At 38.2% G+C, this 24,178-nt stretch overlaps 1 protein-coding gene across 7 annotated transcripts in view; it reads left to right on the plus strand.

Moving 5' to 3' along the window:
* The window catches only part of LDB3 (LIM domain binding 3), a 116,689-nt gene that overhangs the window by 48,405 nt on the left and 44,106 nt on the right, over positions 1–24,178 (plus strand). For 5 of the 7 annotated variants that reach the window (XM_033515544.1, XM_033515545.1, XM_019007255.2 and 2 more), the window contains exons 4-6: positions 2,781–2,856; positions 9,544–9,950; positions 23,719–23,888. In XM_033515544.1, coding sequence (XP_033371435.1) covers positions 2,781–2,856; positions 9,544–9,950; positions 23,719–23,888 — 653 coding nt within the window. Of the gene's footprint in view, positions 1–2,780; positions 2,857–9,543; positions 9,951–14,812; positions 14,836–18,176; positions 18,381–23,718; positions 23,889–24,178 lie in introns of all 7 variants that reach the window. The other 2 variants (XM_033515547.1, XM_015633161.2) reach the window with 1 other exon arrangement.

The raw sequence follows: 24,178 nt of genomic DNA on the forward strand, positions 1-24,178 counted from the left end.
ACTCTTATGTAAATAATCACTTTATTCTGGAAGTGCATACAATTTCATTCCACAAATTGATTTCACCTCTTCTGCCCTTTTCTCTTGTGCAAGCCTCTGCTAGATCTAGCAAGCCTCATTATTCTGTTTTTAAATATCAAAGCTATAAACATCCAATGGTGTGTAGGAACATCGTTTTCAAGTAACATCTTGAAAACTCCAAGTTGCTGTCAAATACAAATCTTGGCTAACACTCTGAATGACAGATGTATTTTATCACTAATGTGGAAGAAATGCAGGTCTTTAGCATCATCTTCTGTGGGCAGGTAATGAGAGAGGAAAAACTAAACATAGAGTAAACATCAGAAGTGATGGAATAGTCTGGTAAATAAATTCCTTTCCTGCAATACAACTGTTTTCCAGCTAAGCATCAAACATGCAGTGTGTGGTTGTTTGCTAGACTTCTGTATGTGGCAAACCACATTTACAGTGCTAAGCAACTCTAGCACTAAAATTCATCAGTGAGGAGAGCAGGGGGACACTTAACCTGGTATGCCCAGGTTCACCAGTTCACCTCAGAGAAATAACTGGGTGTACTCAGAAATTACTCAGAAATAATGGTAAGAGGAGCAGAATTGTCCCCTACATCTTTGTGTGTTGATAAACTGTCACTGTCAGTTTTCAGCTATCCTGTGTTATGAGCTGCAGTTGATTTTTTTTCTCTTTTTTGCTGTCTTTCATGATACATGTGCATGTCTCATAAATATGATCTATTGTTTCTCTTCTTAAGCTAAAATGGTTGGAGGAAGAGTATGGCATTAATTCCTGAGGGAAGATAACTTGCCTGAGGAAAGTTTGTTTTAGGCAGTTAGTGTGTAGCTCTTGTTCTTAGAACTTGAAGGTATCTATTTCTCAGATAATTATATCTTGGGAGTATATTGTGATATATTTCAGCTGTGAGTATGAATTACAATTTTCGAGCCCATTGTTTCAGGAACACTTTTTCAGTGAATTTCACAGGTTAATTACACATTGTTTAACAAAATGCCAGTTTTCATTGTTTCCTCAGGCTGTGTTCATTTTCATAGTAGCTGGCTGTATGGTAGGCATCTATTATATCAGCTTTGTTTTCAGCTCTCAAAGTAGCAAAATTTCCATACCTTCTAAGTGGAAATCTTCCAGTTCCTGTAAGAACTACTCCTTTTTCTTAGGTGGTCTTTTTTTGTACATTCACTACTGCTTATGGAAAAGTGTTACGTGTGGCAGCTAAAGTTAAACCAGAGTTGAGTGTGGGGCTGGGTATTAATACAGGGATTGCCACTGGGGATGAGCCCTGTTCCTGTTAAGCTCAGCTTTCCCTCTCTGATAGATGCCTCTGGTAAATATTTCAGAGGAAAGTGCAGCACAGCCCTCAGTTAGGAAATAATGAACCTAACACAGAGGGTCTTTTAAGCTGTGCCATGGAAAATGAGCGTCTGTATGTTTACTTATTATAACCCATCTAAAGCAGCTCTTGGGGTTTTTTGTTGTTAAGTATAACTGTTTGATCCTTTCTGATACTCTGCTCTTCTCATAGTCTTAATTATGTCTTGTAACAATGAGTTTCACCTCAGGTTAATCAAGTTCTCTAGAAAAATATGTTAGCCTTTATCAATTTTACATGTTGTCTTTTCAATTCCATTCAATGTCCACAAGAGTAGCTTTATTTCCCTTTTTCTACCATTCATTATTTTCTAAGCATCTGCAATGTCTTCCCTTCTTCATCTCCTGTCTAAAGCAAACAATTCAAAATGTCTTAACTGCTTCTACTTGATTTGTAAGTGTTTAAGTATTTTTATTTAGTTCTGGTACTGGTCCTAATTTTGAAATGCACTTTTTAAAGATTAGAATTTGAGGCATAATACTGATCTGTAGGTTGGAAATGGGATATTACTTGTATAATTCTGATTCTTTTGACTATTATGTTTTTAATTTCCTTTTTTCTGGTGATTCCATATGTACTGGAATGATTTCAGGAACATTCACTACTAGGCAGATTGTCACAACACCTCTCACAACTACATCTTCACTTACCTGAGCATCCTAGAAGTGCTTTCAGATGACATTTGCCACTGTGCTTTCTTTGTTGTGTAAATAAAAGGGCAAACTGTATGTTTTCAGAGCATTTTAGTGGGGTTTATTTTGGGTTATTTAAATGATCAAGGACATATATTTATCAAATACAGGTGAAAGACAGGCACCTGTAGTGGCTAATTCAGTAGTGTTCTGCTCATTGTGAAACTCAATTGTCTGAAATGACACCCGTGTTTCTTCTTGAAGAGAGGTTTAAGTAATTGCAGCTGTAGTTATACAGTTCAAGCTATTAAATAATAGTTTTTTGAGGAGTTATCTAGAGATGCCTCAGCACCAAAGTTTAGCCTCTGCATTTTAAAACATCTTCAAGTCTCTTTTTCCAGAGTGCTGCCCAAATTTGAATTTATCTAGTTGTGGCTGACTTTCATCTATGAAAATGCATTTTGTCACAAGTATTGGAAAACAGATGATCTCCCAAGTCAGAGGTTGGTTCCATAACTGGTGGATTTTCATCATTCAGAGAAACTTTGTCAAACTTTTTCTCATTTCATAACTTTGTAAATGAGGATGTAGGAAAAGCTTGATGACTGACAGGAAAAGTCTAGGCTATGCTTAACTTTCAGCCCTGATGTAGCAGCTTTTTGGCATGAAATTAGAGCTGAAAAATAGGAGTACAGATTGCACATCTGTTATTTTCTCTCTCTCTTTTTTTTTTTTTTTATCCCCAGATCTAAACGTCCAGTGCCAGTTTCAACCACAGCTCCCAGAATTGACTCTCCTAGGGCTGTAATTCCCCATCAGAAGGTAAGTGACACATTTCTCCTCAGCCAAAGTGAATACCATTTTTATCTGCTGTGAAGGTAAATATCTATTACAGGAAATAGCTTTTGCCTGCCCTAAATAATTAAATGTTGAATGAATACACAGGCAGCAAAACTGCTGCAAGGCAATGTGTTAGTGATCTGTATTTTGATAATTTCTGATTAGCAGGACCAAAGCATCCAGCTGTCCTCTGATGGGATTTGGTCTAACAAATTCTGAGCAACTGTTCTCATCTAGGCTACAAGAAGCCACTGAAGCTTCTCAAAATCTACATTCGCTTTTGTAGATTGTTGGGGAGAACCATTAGAATGTGTCTCAGTCCAAATCCTGACTACAAATCCTGGCTGCAACTGAAATGACACTTATTTGGAAAGAGGATATGAAGGCATTTGAAAGCTTGCATCATATAATGCAAGCTTCTTATCATAGAATTCAGAAGACCTGAGAATAAAAAAATAAAGAGGATAAGTCAATTTAATGAATAACAGCAAGTGGCAGAGGAAATGAATAGCTTGGTTTCCATTGTCAAACCACATCATCTTTCATAAAATAAATGTTCATTTTAGAATAAACACTGACTGTACCTGGCAACTCATCTTCTGTATCTTTGGAGACACCGAGGCACCTGAAAGATGGTGTGTATATCCCTAGGCTCAAGCTCTGGATAGGGCATTTGTATTGCTGATGCATTTGATTAGATAAACGGACAGAAGCTAAAGTTTCCATTGCTGCAACTTATCCCTGCTGTCAGTGCCAGTTTCATTCCTAGCATGCATATAAATAAAAGCAGTGTAGATCAAAACACTTGGGGAATTAGATGATTTTCTACTGTTTTTGACACCAACTTCCATAGATCATTTTTAAGTAATTTTTATAAACACTATGCTTTCCAAATTCAGAGCACAGACGGTAACCTCATCCCTGAAACTGCTGCAAATAGGTTCAAAATAGCAGAAGAGAATGCACCTGGGGGAAATAATTTGATTCGGTTTTATTTTGTGACATTTTAAATTAATCTGACTGGCCATTTTTTAGTTGAGGCAGAAATAATGTTATTTCAGACTGGATCTTGTAAACTTTTTTGGCAAGGGAAGATGAAATTAAAAATTTATCTTGCTCAGAATTGTTTCTACTTATATCATGATTTTTCAAGTTATTTTGGAGGAACTTATTGGAAGAGTCACCAAGCAGTATTGTGAAATTCCTAGAACAAAAGTGATGTATCATTATTTTGCTTAAACTGGTGTTTGACTGCACCAGCAAAATAATAGGGACAGGAAGGGAAAGGAGTTCTCATTTTCCCTGAAGACCCACCCAGAATGCTGTTAGGCATTGAGTTGATCTGTCTCATCAGAGTTATTCACCAACACAAGATTGACCTTTTGGTCAATAGAGGTCAAAAAGGTCAATGATCCTTTTGGGACTCTATAGCACCCGCACAGGTATGAAAATTTTGTCTCCTTCCTCCATAGGCATTTAAAGCTTTTATATATTGGATTTTCATTACTCTCTGAGGTGCATTTTAGGTGCATTTCTTCCTTGGCAAGTGTCAGTTTTAAAATTGCTGCCATAGGTTTTCAAAGCTGTTTACCACAGAAACTTTCCTCCCTTAGCCATCTACTGTATAGAAAAGTTAACTTTAAGCACTGCAGGGGTTTCTTGAAGGTCCTAAAAGAACCCTTGGTTTGAAAGCCAGAAAGACACTTTACATTTCCTATTGTAACCCTTCAGAGAGAGATGAGGATCAAAGGACTCAACACATTTTCAGAAGCTTGCTGTCTTACACTTGAGGATTCTGTGCAAGGTGCTCAGGAAAGGTTTGTAGGAGCTGCTGGAGGCAGCCTTTTCTGAACAGGCTACAGTCAGTACCAGCAGCTGGAAAAGAGAATTACTGGAACCTTTCTGGAGGAAAAGAGTGGCATCCAGGGGAAGATATGGTAGGAAACTAGTTATCTTGCAGTTTTCAGGAATATCTTAGCTGTAGGGTCTTTCACCCAGGGGCAAGAGGTAACCTTAGAGTGCTGGGTGGGAGGACGATGACCCTTTGCAGATCAAGAGGAGTGCCACTTGTGTCACTTGTCTATGCTAATAGACAACAGTAAGTTTTAAGTGAATAAGTCTTCTCTGGGGATTGTTTGTAAGGGAAAAAAAAGTATTGTGCCCTCAGAGAAATCTCAAAATCCAGAATAAAAGTACTTCATTGGTAGAAACAGTGTAATGCTGATATGGCAGTAAGGTATGTTACAGTAAATGCACTTTAAAACCAAGGTTCCTTTACTTGTCCCTTTTTTATTTGTACTAACAGTATCACTGTAGTAATGAAGAATTCTGTGACACACAGGCAGAAGTCACCTCCACATGTCTGCTTGACAGTGTTTAGACTGATGGGTCATGTGAAATGAATTTGATGGTATTTTTTAAAAATCAGCAAAAAACTGCACAACAAGACAGTTGTGACAGTGTCATCCTCACACATCAAGAGAAGCTTTCCTCTTCTCTGGCTAAGGTTAAGGCATGGCAGTGTTAGCTAAACAATCTGCATGTGCAACATCAGTGTCAAGTTAAAACCATAAATCCTCTTGTACATTATTGCTGATCTGATTGCAGCTTCCACTAATTTTCAAGCATGCACTTCTTTCACTGTGTTTTTTTTTGTTATGTTTTTATTACTGTTTTAGGGAAACAAACATACTTTTTTCACAAAGATCAGTCATTATTTCACAAAGCTGATCAATGTTATAGATGATACGGGTTCTGCAACCATAAGTATGTGGGGCTATTATTGTAAATAAGGCTTGGTTCATTTTCAGTTTCACTATATCTGACATAAATCTCAAACTAGAAACAATTTTCATTAAGTTTAGTCAAATCTTTTTGATTTAGTGAAGTCTTTGGCACAAGTGGGGCACAGCTGGAGAAAGGACATAGTTAATGTTGAAAGCATTCAAATAACAGTGAGAGTAAGCTTGGGCCCAAGGATTTAAACTAAGCCATCAGTCAATGAGTTCCTGCAGCTCTTCAGAGGGGACGCAACACAAATGAAGATTCAGCTCAGTGCAGTTCAAAACATTCAAGCTGGAGCTTTAGGGCTAAGCATGGCTTTAACATTTGTCCATTTGCATGAAGGTATTGACAGCCTTGTCAATTCTAATAATATGGCTGTTTGTTGTGCTTTCTTTGAAACACTACTGAACACACTTATTTTAGAATCCCAGTGAGGATCTTGTCATACTTATGATTTGCTTCCTGCCAAATTTGGGGGTCTATGTGTCTAAGAGAAAATAGATGGAGATGACTGACTTTTTAAGTAGAGTATAGGATGGAGGAGCTGGCTCAGCCAAAAGCAGTTTGATCATGTCTTTGAGTAGAGTCATTCAGTGCCATGGTGCCTCCATTCCCTTTTACCTCTAAAAGCAACAATTGCTTCTTGGGCATGTTGAGTGGTCAAATTCACTGGTATACTGTTCAAATTGGTCTCCCAGACGTGCAAGAGGTGAATAATGACTGTAGGGTCACAATAACAAATAAATAGAAAATGAGTTGTCAAAGGGAGAGGACCTGCAAAACCTGGTATTGTATCTCCCAATATAAATTTGTTTCTCACGTCCCTGATACATAAGAAGAAATATTTGCCTTTCATAGAAACTGGATTTTTAATAAAATAATAATAATGATGATAATAATAATAATAATAATAATAGTAATATGGAAAGATATAGAAAGAAAAATTTCAGAATGGAAATTGAACTGATTCTTAGCTTTCTTCTATTTCAAAAGGTTTGAGACCCTTCTACATATATTAGATTTAAGCTCATTCCCTGGCATTATGCAGTTTTCCTCCCGCAGTAAGGGATTGCTGCACGATCCAGTATCTTTCTGGAGGGAAGCCCATTGCTCAGTGTCAGAGCCTCCTCTCCTGGTCGGCTGGAGGGGTAGCATCAGACTCCTAGAGCTGGAAATGTCAGCTTGCTTTTCCAGCCACTGAAACAGAATGGCATGAGAAATGGGGAACAGGGGGACGTTTGTTAATGTTGGCTGCATTTCATGTGATGCAATGCTGAAAGCTCAGTACTGCTGCTCAGTATTAGGCATTTGCCCTTCACAGTCAGAAATGGGTTCTGAAATTCTGCATTGATCTGATTTTGACACTGAACTGGAGAGAAAAAATAATTCTACAATATTCTCCCAGGAGTAAACTGAATCAGTATTTTTTGTTAGTCACAAAAGGAAAGAGCTAAATATGCTGATGATGGGGCAGTAATTCTTTAGAAGAAGTAATACAGCTGCTCCCTTAGACACTTCCTGTTTTATCCATTCTTCCCCCCCCTCCCCACAACACAGGGAAAACAACTGCCCTAAAACTATCCAAAATATGAACTCAAAGTGGAGATTGCTAACCTGGCACTGCTGGGTTCTTAAGAATTCTAATGCTGATTTGCCAGTATGCTGGTATTCCAGCTAGAGATTATTTGAGGAGCAAAACCAGAACTCCATTCATGCCAAGAGGTAGCAAAATAATTAGCCATAATTTTTTATGACTGTCCTATAATTTTCCCTTTGTCTATTGTTACTGTCCAGTAACACCAAGACTATGAAAATGCATTAGGTTAAGGAAATATCTGCCATTTCTCTAATTAGCAGTTGAAATTGATACTTTACTATCATCTCTTCTTGCATGTCCTTTTATTTTGGGGTATAGGAAGAAAACCCCTGTTAACTAAAAGCCGTGGAATTTTCAGGGTAAAAAATGAACATAACTCCAGCCTATCCTTTTTCTTTTCTATTACCTCTGTGTTTATTTTTCATTTAATAATTGTTTTGTCCCTTTGTGCTGGCATGTGAAAATGGTTTGCCAAGTGATTACTTAATTTTTGAACATGGTGTTGTGCCTCTTTTTGAACGCATTTTTAGAGAGAACCCGTTCTCTGTTTATTTAATGATATCCAGAAGCTTTCACTAGGCCACTGGAAGAGATTTTTATTTGCTGTTTTCAGTGTCAGGATATAATGACCAAAGTATGTATTGCAAATGTATTTGTTTAAAAAGGCATGGTCTGAAAATGCTTTTAGGATTATCTGTTTCTACAGCCTCGGGCAGCTATTAATGCCAGCTAAAATCTCTTCCTGTTTATCACTAAGAAAAATTATCTCAGTTAATTTTATCTGCCTTACATTTTTGATTCAAAATGTCTTAAATGTATTTAATGTTATGATTATTTATATCCTTAGACCCTTTAGGGTTTTTTTTCAATAAATTTTAATTAATCAAGGCATATTATCTTGATGATTTTTTTTTTCAAAGGCATGCTCCCTAAATTTATGTATGCAATTTAGAAAAATCCAAAAGGATTATTATATATAATAATATATAATTATTTCTATTATATATAAATATATACATTTATAAATATTATATATAATTATATAAATATTTATTTTTCTCATGGACCATAGTATCAGAATTAGTAAATTACATTAATGATAACCAGTACTAGCAAAAGTATAGAATTAGAGGCCAAATTATTCTTAGGCCTGTATTTCATGCAAGGCTATTTCATGCGGGGGGAGATGAGTGCAAGGTGTTAATGATTGAATTGCCAGTGAATGAGGCAAAGCATCTCTGCAGGCAACCACCTCCTCTTGAACTGGCTACCATTGAAGCCAGATTCAATGGCTCCATTCCTTCTTCAGGCTGATGTCCCCTGCCTGTCCCTGTCCCCTGAGCTGGACTGCAGCAAGTAGACAGCATTGCTGGGCCTTTTAGCTGTGAGCATTTTTCATTTTTTATATCACCTCTTATTTTGGTTTCACTAAAGTGCATTTATCATGAATCATTTATGGAACTAAAATGTTGGATTGTGTTTTTTTAGGATGAGTTTTTGGTAGATTGTTTTGAATATGAGCATCAGCACAGACTGCTATGGTAGGTATTGTAGGAGAGATTGGCTAAGACCATATCTGCTGCTGTCCCAGTTAGGAATATTATCTGGCACAGGACTGTAGGATCATACACACACCTACATACTCAAGCACACATTCCCTCAAGTGGAAATTAAGCAGGAACAATCAGCATAGGGGCAACCTCTCTGTGGAGCAGTACATGTTTTCGAGTCCTGCTGGTGTCTTGCTAACCCTACTGCATGGCCTGATCAGCATGAACCAGAGCCAACAAAAGCAGTGCATAACTTCCATAACTTCAACTGCACTCATAGAAAACAGAGTGGTGCGGTTTAGAATCATTGTGTCTTTATAATAACGGCATTGACTTTTATGGTTGTACGTGATCTAAAATGATTCTTACCTCAAGACTTTTTTTTAAGATTTCTTAATTATTCTAGAAATTAATGGACAGTGTTGGCTTAATATAAAATTATTGCTGTGAGGTTGACTAGTAGCAAATGCTCTCTTAATGTTAAGCTTTAATTGTTGATTTCAACTAAAACCTGGTAAAGAAATGCCTGAGTTGGTTTTTCTTCCCTTATTTTGAAACGATGCATTTCTTTGTTGAAAATCTTCTCTGAAAGTTTGAATGCTTTGGCTCCAATCTATTTATTTCTAGTTTATTACTATGTTTACAGTATTAATTGCAGATATGTGATTTTTGCATGTGTTCTATGATTGCTCTTTTCTTTTTTTTTTCTTTTCTTGGCCTGCATGTTTGCTACTACAGGAACCTGCTTGGGAAATCAATGGCAACAGAACAACCTTCAGCCCTCTAACTAACACGGCGACTGGGCCTATGAGTAGTGTTTTAGCAACCAATGGAACATTTTCAGGCTACCTCAACCAGCAAGAGATCAGCCTTTCAGATAGCTCTTCCTACCTAAAGACTACCACAGTTAGATCTTCCATGTCCTCTCAGTCTGTGACTTCTGACATTTCACCTGCCAAGAGCACTTTAGGTTCCAAAGCAAGCCCTGCTTCGGCTGGTGGCAGTAGCCCTGCACACCAGCTGAGCCCTGCAAGGCAGTATAACAACCCCATTGGCCTTTACTCGGCAGAGACCCTGAGGGAAATGGCTGAGATGCATAAATTGAGTCTCAACCGAAGGGCTTCAGAAGGTGGACTTCCTAGAGGGTAGGTAATATGGTAACATCTTCAATTATTTCAATAAGTAATGAACTTGCTGAACAGTGAATGTAATGGTGCATACCCTATTGTGCATTTGTCTGGCAATCATGATTAAGGTCTGGATCAATCATTAAATTTTCCAGTAGCCCCCAAAACATACACACACTGCCATTACAGAGCAATGGTTGTTGGTATCTGAAGTTCAGCATGGATTGGCCATAGTCAGCAGAGCATGATGGGGAGCACTAGGACTGAGGTAACTGTAATCATCTCAGGGTTGTAGAACTCAGCAGTTCTGACTAATGTATGGAGTCTCAGAGAACCAGGTATTGCTGTCAGACATGAGAGCAGCTGCTGTAAACCACACCTGATCTTTTGGTACTTTGCTAAAGAGAAATGATTTTGACCAGCACTGGCATGTCTTGCTGTAATTCCTGCCTTAATGTGTTGGCTTTCCTATGCAAAACAAGTCAGAACTGCAATATTTTGAATCCTCTGGTTTGAAGAATGTCTTGCATCTGCTAGCTTTAATGTTAACTTTGCTGTAACAATGAATGATCTGCAGATACTGCCCGGATAGTTTTATCCCATGCTGTCAAGGTTTTCCATATTCCTGTATTGCAGGTCACCTGTTTTATTAGTAGGTTTATGGAGTGAGGAGTTCTGACTACAGTACACGAGAAAAAGCAGTAAGAAACAGGTTTTCCTGATTTTTTTGCCTTCATGTATAAACCATCAAACAAATACAACTTTTTAGTTTCTTTTTGGTGTCATGATCCGCTAACACAAGCGGGAGTCGTGAGAGGTTTGTTTGATCTCAGAGTGCAAAAAGGACACCAAGAGATTTCAGTTTAAATCACAACAGCAATAATGCACCTTTATTTTAGTGCCAACAACAAGGGTTATGCTATAGATGAGAGGAAGAGAAAGAGAGAGAGAGAGATAAAGAGGCAAAGTAAAAAGAGAGAAAAAGAGGGGGTTATAGCTACCAACAGATGACCTGGGGGTGCCGGTGTCTTCTTCCGTGGGGAGATCTCTATCTCAGATAGTAACTCAGAAAGTCACTTTTATAGTCTGTTTCAAAAGCGAGGGGCAGCTGGCCAGGAGGTGGGGAAATTCCTGGGCTATTGTGATGAGACCTGTTGCTCTGGGAAGCAGGTGTAAGGTACAGAACAGGCCACTCCGTACTAGTCCCTGCTCACCAGCAGGAATGAAGACAGGGTACCATGGCAGCACAACAAGCATACCTGCAAACAGTCACTTGGCAAGCATCAACCTCAACCGGCCAGAACCCCTGTACAAAGTCCCTTGGGATCCTCAGGGTCTTAGTCTCTGTCCTTGTGATGGTTGTGAGGCAAATGAGGGAAACTTCAGACCGTCTCTTACATGTGGGTTTTTTGTTTGTTGTTTTTTTAAATCAGAATAAATTTATTTATTGTTAGGAATATGGGGAAAAGTATTTTTTCTTACACTAGGGACTTGGCTATACAAGGAAAACCAGAAACTTCTGACAATCTGCTCAAAGTCTGATAGCAAATGTATATCTTCAAGTACTTTATATCCCTTTGCAGAAGCTCTTTGCAAAAATAAAACCAAGAGGTTTTAAGTTGTAGCAAAGTAGGGACATTTCATCTTATTACAAGAGCACATACACCTGTTTTAGATGATTCAAGCAGTTTTAGAATATTCACTGCCACTCTCTTGAGCACTCAACATTAACAATCCTAATTAACTTATCTGAGAAAATTTGATCATCCCTTCTCATACTGGATAATTAAGTAAAGCAATTACTGTTTAAAAGAAAATAATTTCAGTTAGTAAGCAAGATCAGCAAAATAAACCTCAGAATACTTCTGTCTTAAATTGCTGTTTTCTGAAGAATACCAATTCTTGTCTTATTTCAATATACAGAGCTTCCTGAGAGTATATCATGTTGTCTTTTTCTCCACTATGTTCATAACCCTCCTTAATACCTGCAGGGGTGAGGGTGAAGGGGCTAAATTTTGGATGGCTCAGCATTCTGGCTGTTTGTTATCAGAATACAACACAGCTGCATCCATCACTTGCTAAAGTAAATGTGAGCCTTTCTATTCAGTTTGAACAAAATTTTAGGGAACTGCTATCTGCCTTTACTATCTGTAATGGTGATGAACAAACAAGAAAATAAAAAAAAACTTATCTTGCAGTGCAGGGACATTCTGAAAAGATGAAAGAGCCCAGAAGCACTAAATAAATGTGTATTGTCAAGTAACTTCTCTGAGATTTAGAGAAGTGTACGTCTCTGTTGACATGCAGAGAAAATTCAGAGCTCAATAGTGCTATCATTCTCACTCTCACTTGACTGTTATCCATGAATGAAGAAGTATCTTGCCTCCTGCTCTGTGGAGAAAAACATGGAGCCTGTAACTATCTTAGGATGTGGTGGCATCTATGATAATCTCAATCTCACAATGCATATATGTGAATAAAGAAGTACTGTGAGCACTGCAAAATCATCTCTGGTCTTTGTTGGGAACGTTCTAACCATATAATACAACATGGTTGTGATACTGTGGTGCTCCAAAGCTGAATTAATTGTGCTTTCACAAACGTGCACAAACTTAGCTGTATGGTAAAACCTGTGAGAAAGTTCAAGCATGAGAAGTGAATTTAAGGTATGTTTTAATTCTGTGCCCTTTTCACCAAATTATTTAAATTTGTGTGAATTGCTGTTACAGGTTTGGCTAAACCCTTTGGAAAATCCTATCAAGAAGCTGAAATAAATTTTGAGATTATTTCCTTGATCTGTGAAGAATAACAAGCATCTGTTTGTCTGATAAATTTTACATTAAAGCTTTATCACTCTGACCCAAGGTGAAAAATGAGATAGCCGGTTAGGAGTGTGGAACGTGATGTGCTGAAAGCTCTGGAGTGTATGAATAAATATGAACAGTGAGTCATAGTTTGTAACATGTGCCTCTTTTTCATTCCAGAGGAAGTTATTTTTCACACTGTAGGGCAAGGGCAGTAAATACCTGTCCCACAAGTATGTGCCAGGTGGCTTGGGTTACTGGCCTCTTACTGTGTGACCTCTGTGAGCAGCAAGCTGGGTGTTCCAGGCATGTCCCTGTATAGAATCAAAGTAAAATAATGTGTGGTTCTGAACTGGGAGGAATTTTCTCATCACATCCTAAACATAAGGAGAAGCAAAGCTTTACTGCTCCTGAAAGAAGCTATAGGAGCCTCTTCACATCTCAAAAATCTTTACTAAGACATGACTGCTGAGCTATTCTTAGTGTGTGCACATAGTGTTTCTTTTCTGTGGACATACTCTTATAGTCCTTTAATTAAGGTGTATTTTAGGGGTTTGGTAGTTCTGCCTTGAAAATGTTATTTTATATGTGTGATAGATGCCTGGCTGAGTCAGAAAATTATGCCATTACACTTGGTTTCATTGTAAATGAGTGCCCAGCTGTCCCACATACACCTCCAGCTTACAGGCTGCAGCTTGTTCCTAATATATCTCTACCAGTTCCTATAAGAGATTGATATATTTGGCTTAATGTAGGGTTTATAAAGCTAGAAGAATACTTTCAAATCTGGGAGTCTGATCAGTAGCTACAGAGGGTCATCTGTGATTGCTTTACCATGGAAATGCAGAAGTGCAAAGCCTTTACTGCAGCTTTGGCTCATTAGAGTGTTTTTGATCATGAAAACTGCTGTTGGATTAACCAAGGCAAAAGGATCATTTGTAGGAAGAAGCAGTAATATCAAAGGTTCTGCAAGGAAAAAAGTAGGAGGAGCCAAATTCACTTGAAATATTACTCTGAACAGTGTAACTTTGCTGTCAGGTGTTTTGTATCAGTCCCAGATACAGAAATATCACAGCAGCAAGTTAGAATCCTCAGTGCTCAGTTCTGTCAATAGTATTCCATGCAGCCATGTAAGAAGAAAAGTTTATTAACTGACCCTGGATCTCTTCCTCTTTATTTTGCACAAAATATGATTAATTAGTCTTCAACCAAGAAAAGAGCAGAATGTAGGTATTCTAAGCTTTGGGGGGAAAAAAAAAAAAGTTGAAATAAACATCACAGCCCATTACTGTTATTTGTGCAACCACCATAAAGAGTTATTGGGAAGAGCACTGTAGTCCAGACTGAACACACTCTGTTCTGCACTCCCAGCTTCCCAGCTTTATCCTGTGGATATATCCTTTGGAATTACTGTGCAAGCACCATCACTGGTTTATGCAGAGATGCAGGAATGGAGTATGAACATACTTGGCTTACACTTCTCTTGGTACAATGTAGGCACAGTCATATTTAGGCAATTGCTTTGTTACATACAAAGGCATTTTGCGTAGTTTTAGCTTTAAAACATTTACTAATATATTCTTTGGAGTTTCTCCAGCATGTACCAAGACTTAAAAATCAGTCTTGCAAAACTAACTCTGAGGGTGGCCTGAGAACAGACTTCATCCCTGAATATTCAGCATCTAAGAGAAAAATATAGTCTCTACCACTCACTTGCTATTTTCAGATGAGAATATACTCTGAAAATCCTCTTTTCCCTCTACTCCTTCCTCCCTTCACTTTGGTAGTAGTACTTTTAAGGATGCACAGCAATAAGATCATGTTCAAGGGTCAGCCAAAATACCATAGTACCCCAATAAGTCCTGGTGGATCAACTATAATCCCTGCGCTTTTTCCTTCCTTAATCATGTTGGGGTTTTTAGGCATATATTTACTTTTTGTTCTTATTTGTAGATGGTCTGAGAAGAGCTGTAGTAATCTTTCGTAAATACTTTTTGCCCTTTGCAGTCTACAAACTATTGACTTTTTTCTGTGTGGTTGGTTTTGATGTTATTTGTTCTCTTTCTCTTCTTCTAGGTCATAACCAACACCGCTGCCAAGTTAGTATCACCTCTGTGTAGTGCCAGATATTTGTGTGATGCTGTGTGTGTGAAGATGTGTTTTCTGGGGTAGCATGATCCCCCCCCCGTGTTCCTGCTGTGTCTGCTTGCAAGTGCAAGTATTTTTTAAAACATCTGCTTGGTGTGGCAGGCGCCCTGCGCTGCCCTTGCTGTCCAGCAGTGCTCCCGCTTGGCATTTCTTGGTGATGCTCTAATGCTGTGAATGGAGCTGCCAGCTGAGCCTGCCCAGTTCTTCTAAAGGCCTTCAGGTGGTTTTGCTTCTATGAGTAGGTTTAAGTCCTCTTGAATCCTCATGCCCTCAGAGTCTGGGCCTGACTCTGGTATCTGAGCCTTTTCTGGTGTGTTATTAGTAAAGTACTTTTAGCTTCAATGTTAAATTGATTTCTAAAGTCTGTTAAAATTCAAATTTAGTAAGATACTGATGTAGCAAAAAGCAAAAATCTACAAAGTAATTTACTTTGATAAATCTATTGCCCAGAAAATGAATAACTATTGATTTGAAAACGTGATTGATCTGCTTTATTTAGGAGATTTCAGAGAGTCCTCAGTTTTGACCTTTAGTTTTCTAGGGGTCGAGGGCTGTCTCTAAACTCTTACTTTTTGCCTCTGACCCGAATGTTGTCCATAAATTGCCAGAGGCTGGGTTAAATTTAGTATAAAATAAATAATTCTAATAGTTGAATGTCAAATTTAAACTGACAGTACAAAGTTAGAAGCAGTAGAATACATAAAGTTGAAAGAAATAATATTTAGTGAATATAATTTACATTGATCTGTCATTCTCTGTTGATTTCAGTGAGGTGTGGGTGTGATGATATAACTCCTTTGGAGTGAAAAACCCTAGCCAGTTTACATTAATAATTATTCTGACAGGATTGTCTTAGAGAGCAGAAGTCACTTTATAGGGGTGTTTGTAATCTTTCTTGCTTTGGGATTTTTTTTTTCATGATCCTTTTCTAACTTAGAAGAAAGATCCCATTAATTTTGTAGAGGTGCTGTCTCTTTGCCACTTTGTCTTAGAGCCCAGCACCCCTTACGAGCACTAATATCTTCTGTTTTCTTCCAGAGTTAGAAAAATAACTCAGCAGTTGGCAATCTGTACTTTTTTCTGTTATTTTTATGGGAATCCTGTTAACTTCAGGGGAAGTTTAGCCTTGATGTATGTAATGTGGCTAAAACCTTTTGAAAGACATCACTAAAACTGTTTAAAGACAAGTGAAAGCCCAAATGATTCCTGCTGCTACCATGAGGGAAGTTTAGGCTGTTCTGAAATTAGTAGCTTTGATTTCTGTCACTGACTGTGGAAACCAATTGCTTAGAACAGCATTATTCTTTAAAGGTGGCATATTTAACTTCTGTCCTTTCCTTCACACAGTCTTCTCAGATCTTGGGTTTAGAATTTCTTTAGTACTTCCAACAATGTGAAAAATAGAGAACACCAAATCCAAGATCTTGAGGACCTATGTGTTTGTAATTATCATGTTATTATTTAGGGTATTACAAAGAAAAGAGATATTGTTGAAGTCAGGCATATGCATGCTCAGTACACCACCTGCATGTCTCTTCGCAGCATCCCTCAAGAGATTATATCAGTGTAATTATAGAATTGTCAGAGGTGATGAATAGTTAAGGGAGATGTATCTTGAATATGAAAATATCTTGGTAAAAAGATAATTTTCACTTTTTGAATGCATAATGCTGCTTCCTGGTTCCCTCCCTTAAAATGTTGGCATGTGCATCTGAAATCTGTGGCTGTAATGCAGCATGTGCACCTGTGTGTCTCTGGTCCTTGTGCATGTGGCTGTCAATGTTCTATCAAGGATTTGCAGTATGTGACTGTATCTCTCTCTGTCCATCCTAAGTCAGGGCATCCCACCAAACAAAAGGCTGAAAACAGAGCAGAATCCCTTGGCTGGCTTCAGAGGTGGCACAGCACCTTTGATAATCTCCAGATAATTAAGTCAGATGGCTGCCAGCCTTACTTGATTTTACCTTTTCCATCATGCTGGGTTGAGGGTTCAGTTTTAAATCTCACCCTCTGAGTAAACAGGCACACTGTTGTGTGTGTAAAGAGAAAAACAGTATTAGCCAATAAACTTACAGTCTAATGACTTAAACTGGAAAGGAAAATAGTTCAAGTCAAATGGAATTAAATTATTTGGCATTTCTTCTGTGAGGACAGAAATATCCATTTCCAGATTTTGGATTCAGTTCTGAATGAAACATTTATGAAATATCTGTTATTTCACAAAGGACAGAATTCCCGGTTTTGTCCAGTTTGGTGAGTGTGTGGAATCTCTCCTGCTGGCATGCTCCTGCTGCTGGCAGGACAGGAACAGCAGACTAGAGATCCACCTGATCTCCCATAGTTTGAAGAAAAGCAGCCACATTAGTGGCTGACAGGCTGAAGTTTAGCTTGTTCATTGGAACTCTGGGCAGTGCTCAGTCCTACCTCTAGGACTGGAGCTGTGCACAACTCAGCCCTACAAGAAAACCAGCTGCTCTTTGGCTGTAGTCTGACATCAAACTGACTCATTCTGGTGTCATGGGAGCTTCAGGTAGCTTGCTTTTGGGGTCAGTCTGTCAAATATAAAATCTTTCCTTGTAAATGGAGTCACTGGAAACTAAGGCAGCAAGTCTTCCAACTGCACTTGTCCCATTGGTTGCAGTGTTGCATATTTTGATCTGGGACTGAGCATTTATCATGCCATAGCAGCACTTCAGGCTGGCTGTACAGAGATTTTGGGAAGATTTAGTCTTTGTGAGGAAAGCCTTGAAGATTAAAAGGCTCAAGTACTAAATTTCACTGTGATTAATAACACAGACAGAAAGTACTGAAACCTTCTAAATAATAGAGAACCTGATACCTGTTCACTTCACTGTACTTTCTAGACCTTTGTAAGACCCTTCTGAAAACACAGATGGAAAAAAAAAGTGTGAATTCTGTGCATGTACATCCCATGTGCATGTCGATGTATACATACATGTAACAACAGAATTTTGATATATGTAAGTATCACACAGATACTTAAGCATTTTTTGTGATATTTTGATTCAGTGACAGCTATTTCACCTTTTTTTTTCCTTTTTATACATCATCAGCCAACCCAAAAATTACATCCATTAGCACAGCCATCTTTTTGCTGTGGTTTGGTACTTAGATTGTCTGCTCTTCTCTGATGAGAAGCTTTGGTGGTGAGGTGCCATGAACAGACGTGCACGCTCCTCTCTTGGTGGTGCTTCCCTCACTTAACTTCACGCCTCTCTCCTTTCTTCCCCCCCACCCCTTCCCCATGGAACCTCACTCTTGCATAACCCAGCACGGACTTCACGGAGCGTTTCAACCCCAATGTCCTGAAGGACTCTGCCCTGTCTACCCACAAACCCATTGAGGTGAAGGGCCTTGGCGGCAAGGCTACCATAATTCACGCGCAGTATAACACCCCGATCAGCATGTATTCCCAGGATGCTATCATGGATGCAATTGCAGGCCAGGCACAAGCCCAGGGTGGAGAATTTGCTGGGTAAGGTTATTTCCTTCTGTGGAATGCTCTTTCTCTGCATGGTACTTGTAACATCCCTACCTGCATGAAACATTTTCTCTTTCTGAACTTTTTTGCTTTTTTCCTGGGGTATATTACACATGAAAAATGTGTATCAATCCTAGACAGTGTCCAAAAGCACTTTCTTGTTTTGAAGTTAAAAGGATGGATCACTAGAAAATCATATCATGGCTTGTTGTTGGAGGGGACCTTAAAGATCATCTAGTTCCAACCCCCTACCATGGGGGGGTTAATTTTAAAGGGTACCTTAATTTAACCTAGGTTTTTTGGTATTCCTCCTAGAACTGGTAAACCCCACAAAAATACATCTAATGCTCTGTATATGATATTGGATATCTTTTCATTCCTGACAACTATGATTTATTATAGTCACTATTATATGCATAGCTCAGAAAGGACAGAAAAGTGGGGTGGAATTGTTACTGAGATGTGAAGAATGAAAAATATTTATTTAGTGCTGGCTACTGTTTTATTCTTCAGAATGGAGTGTTTTGCTGTATTTTTTTATATATGTTTACATACAGTATATGTGTTTTACACAGATCCTTTGGACTATGGCAAAATCCACTGATCTTTAATAACTCTGCTTTTCCAATGCATGTTTCTGGAAATCTTATCTGATTTACTTATCCAGACTTGTAATAACTTTACTGAAATTATATATGCAATAAATGTAGCCAGGTTTCTCTTTTACTGGGTGAACTTCTACCCAAAATAGAAATTGCTTTCCTTTGACTTGACCAAAATACAGGTATAGCAACACACTTTTTCATATTCATTAGCTGGAGGCTTATTAAAAATGAGGATGGTTTATGTATTTTCTGTTCTCCCTTTTGCTGGCCATTTTTCTCTCTGTTTTATAATTACTTTTCTTTTCTGCTAACTTTTTGCACCAATATTGTTGTTCATCACAGCTCTCTCCCCTGATGGATCACAAGTAATACCTTTAGCTGGCTTTGGCCATGACTCAGTGAATCTCCACAGGTGTTGAGTAGACTCATATTTCCAATTAGTGAAGTACAAAGAAATTCATTGGTGTTCTTTATAAGGGTTCACATCTTTCATAGATTATAGGAGACATTTTATGATACACTGGAACTTCCTATTAAATGCTGTAGCATTATATGATGCAAATAGCAATGTTTTAAAAATGTACCTATTTAAATGATCAGATGATTATAAAGTTAATGCTGAATATGTGTATCCTTTTCATTTTATAAATTTCCTTTTGTTTCCTCTGTGATATTCTGAACTTTAATTTGCAGTGGAAACCAAGATGCTCTTTAACTTGCTTAATTAATCAAGTCTGAGTTAAGATTATGCTTAATGTGGAAGTATTCATATGAGAAGTTTTTAATAGAAAAGCTGATCAGCAGCAAATCGTGTGCTGATTCATTTTGTCTCAATTACCAGCCTATAATTTGGTCTTGGTTCTTTATTAAAAATCTCAGTCCTTTTCATTTTCCCCAAGTGTCTGTAGGGTGGTAAGCACACTCAGACTGCACATCTAAAGGGCAGACAGCAGCTGGGAACAATTTACTTATTTTATCAATGATGAAGGACAGACAGGCTTAAGATAAGAACTAATTTTCTAGTTTGACCATTTGAAATCAGTGATGTTGTAACTTCATGAGGTCAGTCAGGCTCTTGTCAATTAGAAATAAGCCTTACTGGATCACCATGAAAAACATAAAGGGAAGAACAGAATTACTCATACTCAAACACTATGCTGAAACTTAAAAGTAGGAAATTTTGAATGCCCTGGCTTTATATATTTTCCTACTCTCTGTTTTTCTGTTTTAATTGATCTTGCTAAATCAAGAACCAAGAGTTAAGTGGCTGCAGCAAAACCATGTGGACAGTGCATTTTGAGTACATTTCTGTCAAACCACTTCTAAATTATCAAACCACTTCCATTATGCAGTTTTAGCCAAATTCACAAGCTGTATAAATCCAGCACCTTTATCGGGAATAAGGTTTGACACTTGAAGTAGAAGAATCAATAATGTGATTGTACAAACTAAGGTCTTGTGTGTCCTCTACAATAAGTCAGCTTTGCTGGCTATTTACCAGTCTACATTAACTTTCGTTTGTTGGGTTGTGGGGTTTCTATCTCTTAAGAGCTTTTTTTAAAATAGCTGGAATCAGTCTAATACCTGATGTCATAATATTTTGTTGTATGTCTACATCAGGGGTAGAACACTGCAGTGTTCCTAAGTTTTTATTTAATATCTACCAAAATTAAATCTGAATAATGACTCCAGGGAGTGGGTCACATAGTAAACCATAATTTATAATGAACTCCAAAAAATAAAATCCCATTGCTGCTTATTCAGAGGTTTGACTGTCTTTAAAGCTTGTTTTAATGTTAAGAATATGTGACTTAAATGGTAGTAAAAAAAAAAGGAAAATAATTTTTATTGACTCATACTAGAATACCTTAGTCTCTAGAATAAAAACCTCCAACAGCTCTAACCCTTTTGGGAAGAGGGGTTTTTTCCAATAGCATCAATTTATGGTAATATGCTTAAAGATGCATGATATTTCTGAACATCTACACCCAGATGGGAAGAAATTAAATTACAAAGAGGTATAACAGAGGTATTAACATGGTTATGTGCATCTTTAGGTTGTCTTTAAGGATCAACTGTCACATTTAGGTTTATGAAATGCTCATAATCAGAGATGTGCTCTATTTTACACTTCCACGCTGAGTGGCTCATACATCTTAATTACTCATCCACAATATAATTATGTTTTTTAAAAAAGAAAAAGGCCTGCTGAATTAAAGACAGAGTTGGAAGTACTCCAATGTATTGCATTAATTTAGTTCAATTTATATGAGCATGTTTCACTCTGCTGGGGAGGTTAATTCACCAAGCTCCATTTCCTGCCTTAATCATCTACCATAAGGATATTAATATGTCATATTAATGCCACACATTGCTACTGTGAAATTTGTAGTCCAGCCTCCAGCTCTAGGTTTTTAACAATGCTTGAGTTAATGGCATATCTATACATAAACTGTTGAACTGCTTTTTTGTACAGTGGTCATAATATGAGAAGAAAGCATTTGAGGTAGAGGATTTAAATAGAGGAATTTGAACTGTCTGTGCCTGGCACACTGCTGCTGCCACAGTGGTCCGTGGCTCAAATCAGCAGCACTGTCTATCTAGTGGTTTATTTTCCACTCTAGAACACTGTTCAACTGGGAAGTTTTCTGTCCCATACAGCAGGTTTTTAAGCTTCCACAAGATTAAGAAGACAGTGTGGGGATATAAAGTTAACTGTTGACCCACATCAGGCAGTCACTTCTGGTACTCATAAGGGGCAGGTTCTGGGTGTGAAGCACCCTGAAGCACCTTGGGGACTTGAAAACAGGGTCATCTTTTGGGGAACTTTAATGTGACAGAACTTTCAGCATAGCCAAGTGTCAGAACCATCAGCAGAGCAGTGCCGAGGGTTTTGCTGTGACTTACTGTTGCTATTACAGAGAATCTCTTTTCCATGCAAAGACTATTCCTGCAGAAGGGAGGAGAAGGCAAAACTCACTACTGTGCTTTCTTTCCTGCCTCAGCAAGTGTTTCTGCCATGTGTGATGGGCCAGAAGAGGAGGACTACTGCTCTCTCTCCCCTCTCCCACCTAAAGAAGGCTATGGTGCCACTTTGTCCATTGCTGCAAGCTGGAGCAGCACTAATGGAAGCCACTGATGGCACAGCCTTCCCAAAATAAACAAGTCTGTATTCTGCCTTCTGTACCTGCTAGAGTAAGGATTGTGGTTAGGAAACATGAGCTAAAAAAGGAGCTGGAAAATAACTGCTTCCTCCTACAGGCCATCTTTCACACTGAGGGACTTTTTTGCATAACTTGTATGTTTAATGGCAGAGCTTAAACTGAAGAGTCAAGTTTTTCTCTAAATTCACCTTTCTAAGCTGTGTTCCACCCCACAGCTGATTGTGCTGAAACACACAAAAAAACTTAACTGGGGCTTGTACTTTGGTGGCTCCTTGAAAAGTGAAAAGCTTGCATATGTGTGGGTTATAAAGGACATAAATACATGCTATCATGTGTAAATCCATCAAACCAGTGTATATTACATACTGCTGAAGAAGAGGATTGTGTCAGCTGGGAAATAATGATATTTAAAGCACTACCTGGTAACATTTTTCATCCCACTGTCTGTAGGATGTCAGACATACTTCCTGTTTTTTTCATGATTCCTCTCAGGCTTTCAAACCACAAACCCAACTTCTCTGTAGATTTTCTCTGCTCAGTGGTATCTTAGAGAGCACTAACTTCGAGCCTGAACCAAGGAAGTAACTGTTGGACCAAATGGCCCTTAACTTTTAACAGAACTGTTTCTCAGTTTTCTTGAAGTTGAGCTTGCTGTTTGCAGAGCTCTTTATGGAATACCATAAAGCTGTTACAATAAATCACTTCCTCAAAAATAGACCTTGTATTTAGAGCAGCCATGGAGCCAAGTTGCTCCAAGCACACATCATCCTCTCAGTGTATATTTGTGCAGCTCTGTTAATAGTTAATTTTAATTCTGCTATGCAGAAGTTATTTTCACTGGGAAAAAAAAAAAGCTATGAGGCCACAAAGCCTGTTTCTAGCCTGTGTCATAAATCAGAGAGGCTACCTCACTTGTGCTACAGACCTGTGTAGATTTGATTTTAGGTATGCACAACTGGATATATCACTTTGCAAGACGATTAAGCATGTAAGACTCTGAGATACATTCTGTCATTAAAGATTTCATATACTATTTATATATGCAAGCCTGAAGTGCAAGTCTAGACTTCCTGTGCTTCACATGTTTAGTAGACAATGAGTCCAGATTATGGCAGATGGAAGTTTATTTTAGATTAAAAAAGAATCATCTCTAGAAAAAGCTATAAAACCTTACCACATTATTTTTATAATGAAATATGGGTTTATTTCTAATTCCAACCTTAAGGTACACTGGCCCAACATGAAGTCATTTTTATAAGAAATAATATGGAACAAAAATGGTCAGAAAAATAAATGGTTTTGCCTGGCATACTCACCTCTATCACCACATATTATTCTAACCACTATACACTTGTGTGCCTTTATTGACTGAGGAATCATGAACAGGTATTTCCAAGCAGATTTGAATGATAACAGGCCCTTTCAGAGACAGAATGAGCCATAACATAAAACTGATCTATGTATTTTTTAAAGAAGGGATAATTTCAAAGCCACGTTGGGGATGGCTGGGTGAGAAACTGAGATCAGAGAGCTGCTTCCAACATTTCCCTTTCTGAATTGCAGTACCCTCCCTTTAAAGGATCCTCATGTAGACAGTGCCTCTCCGGTGTATCAGGCTGTGCTTAAAACTCAGAACAAGCCTGAGGATGAGAGCGAGGACTGGAGCCGTCGCTCTGCCAACCTGCAGTCCAAGTCCTTCCGCATCCTTGCCCAGATGACTGGAACTGAGTACAGTAAGTTGAAAGACAAAACATGCCTCTCATCCTGATTTTAGATTCATTTCTTTCCTCACTGCCCTGGTATTGGCCACTGATACTCAGAGAATACTCCTGTCCAGGCTCATGTAATTTTCAGCAAGGGTGAAGATCCTGGATGTAACTTGAGGGAATTTAGAAATCAAAGTGAACAATCTCATCTTATGCTTTATGAAGAAAATTCTTTGATCTGCCAGGGATATCACCATGAACGTTTAACAGATTGTACAGTAAATGAGCATTTGGGACCCTATAGTTACTCCTACTTA

Source organism: Parus major, chromosome 6 (assembly GCF_001522545.3).
Source record: "Parus major isolate Abel chromosome 6, Parus_major1.1, whole genome shotgun sequence".
Taxonomy (NCBI): Eukaryota; Metazoa; Chordata; class Aves; order Passeriformes; family Paridae; genus Parus; species Parus major.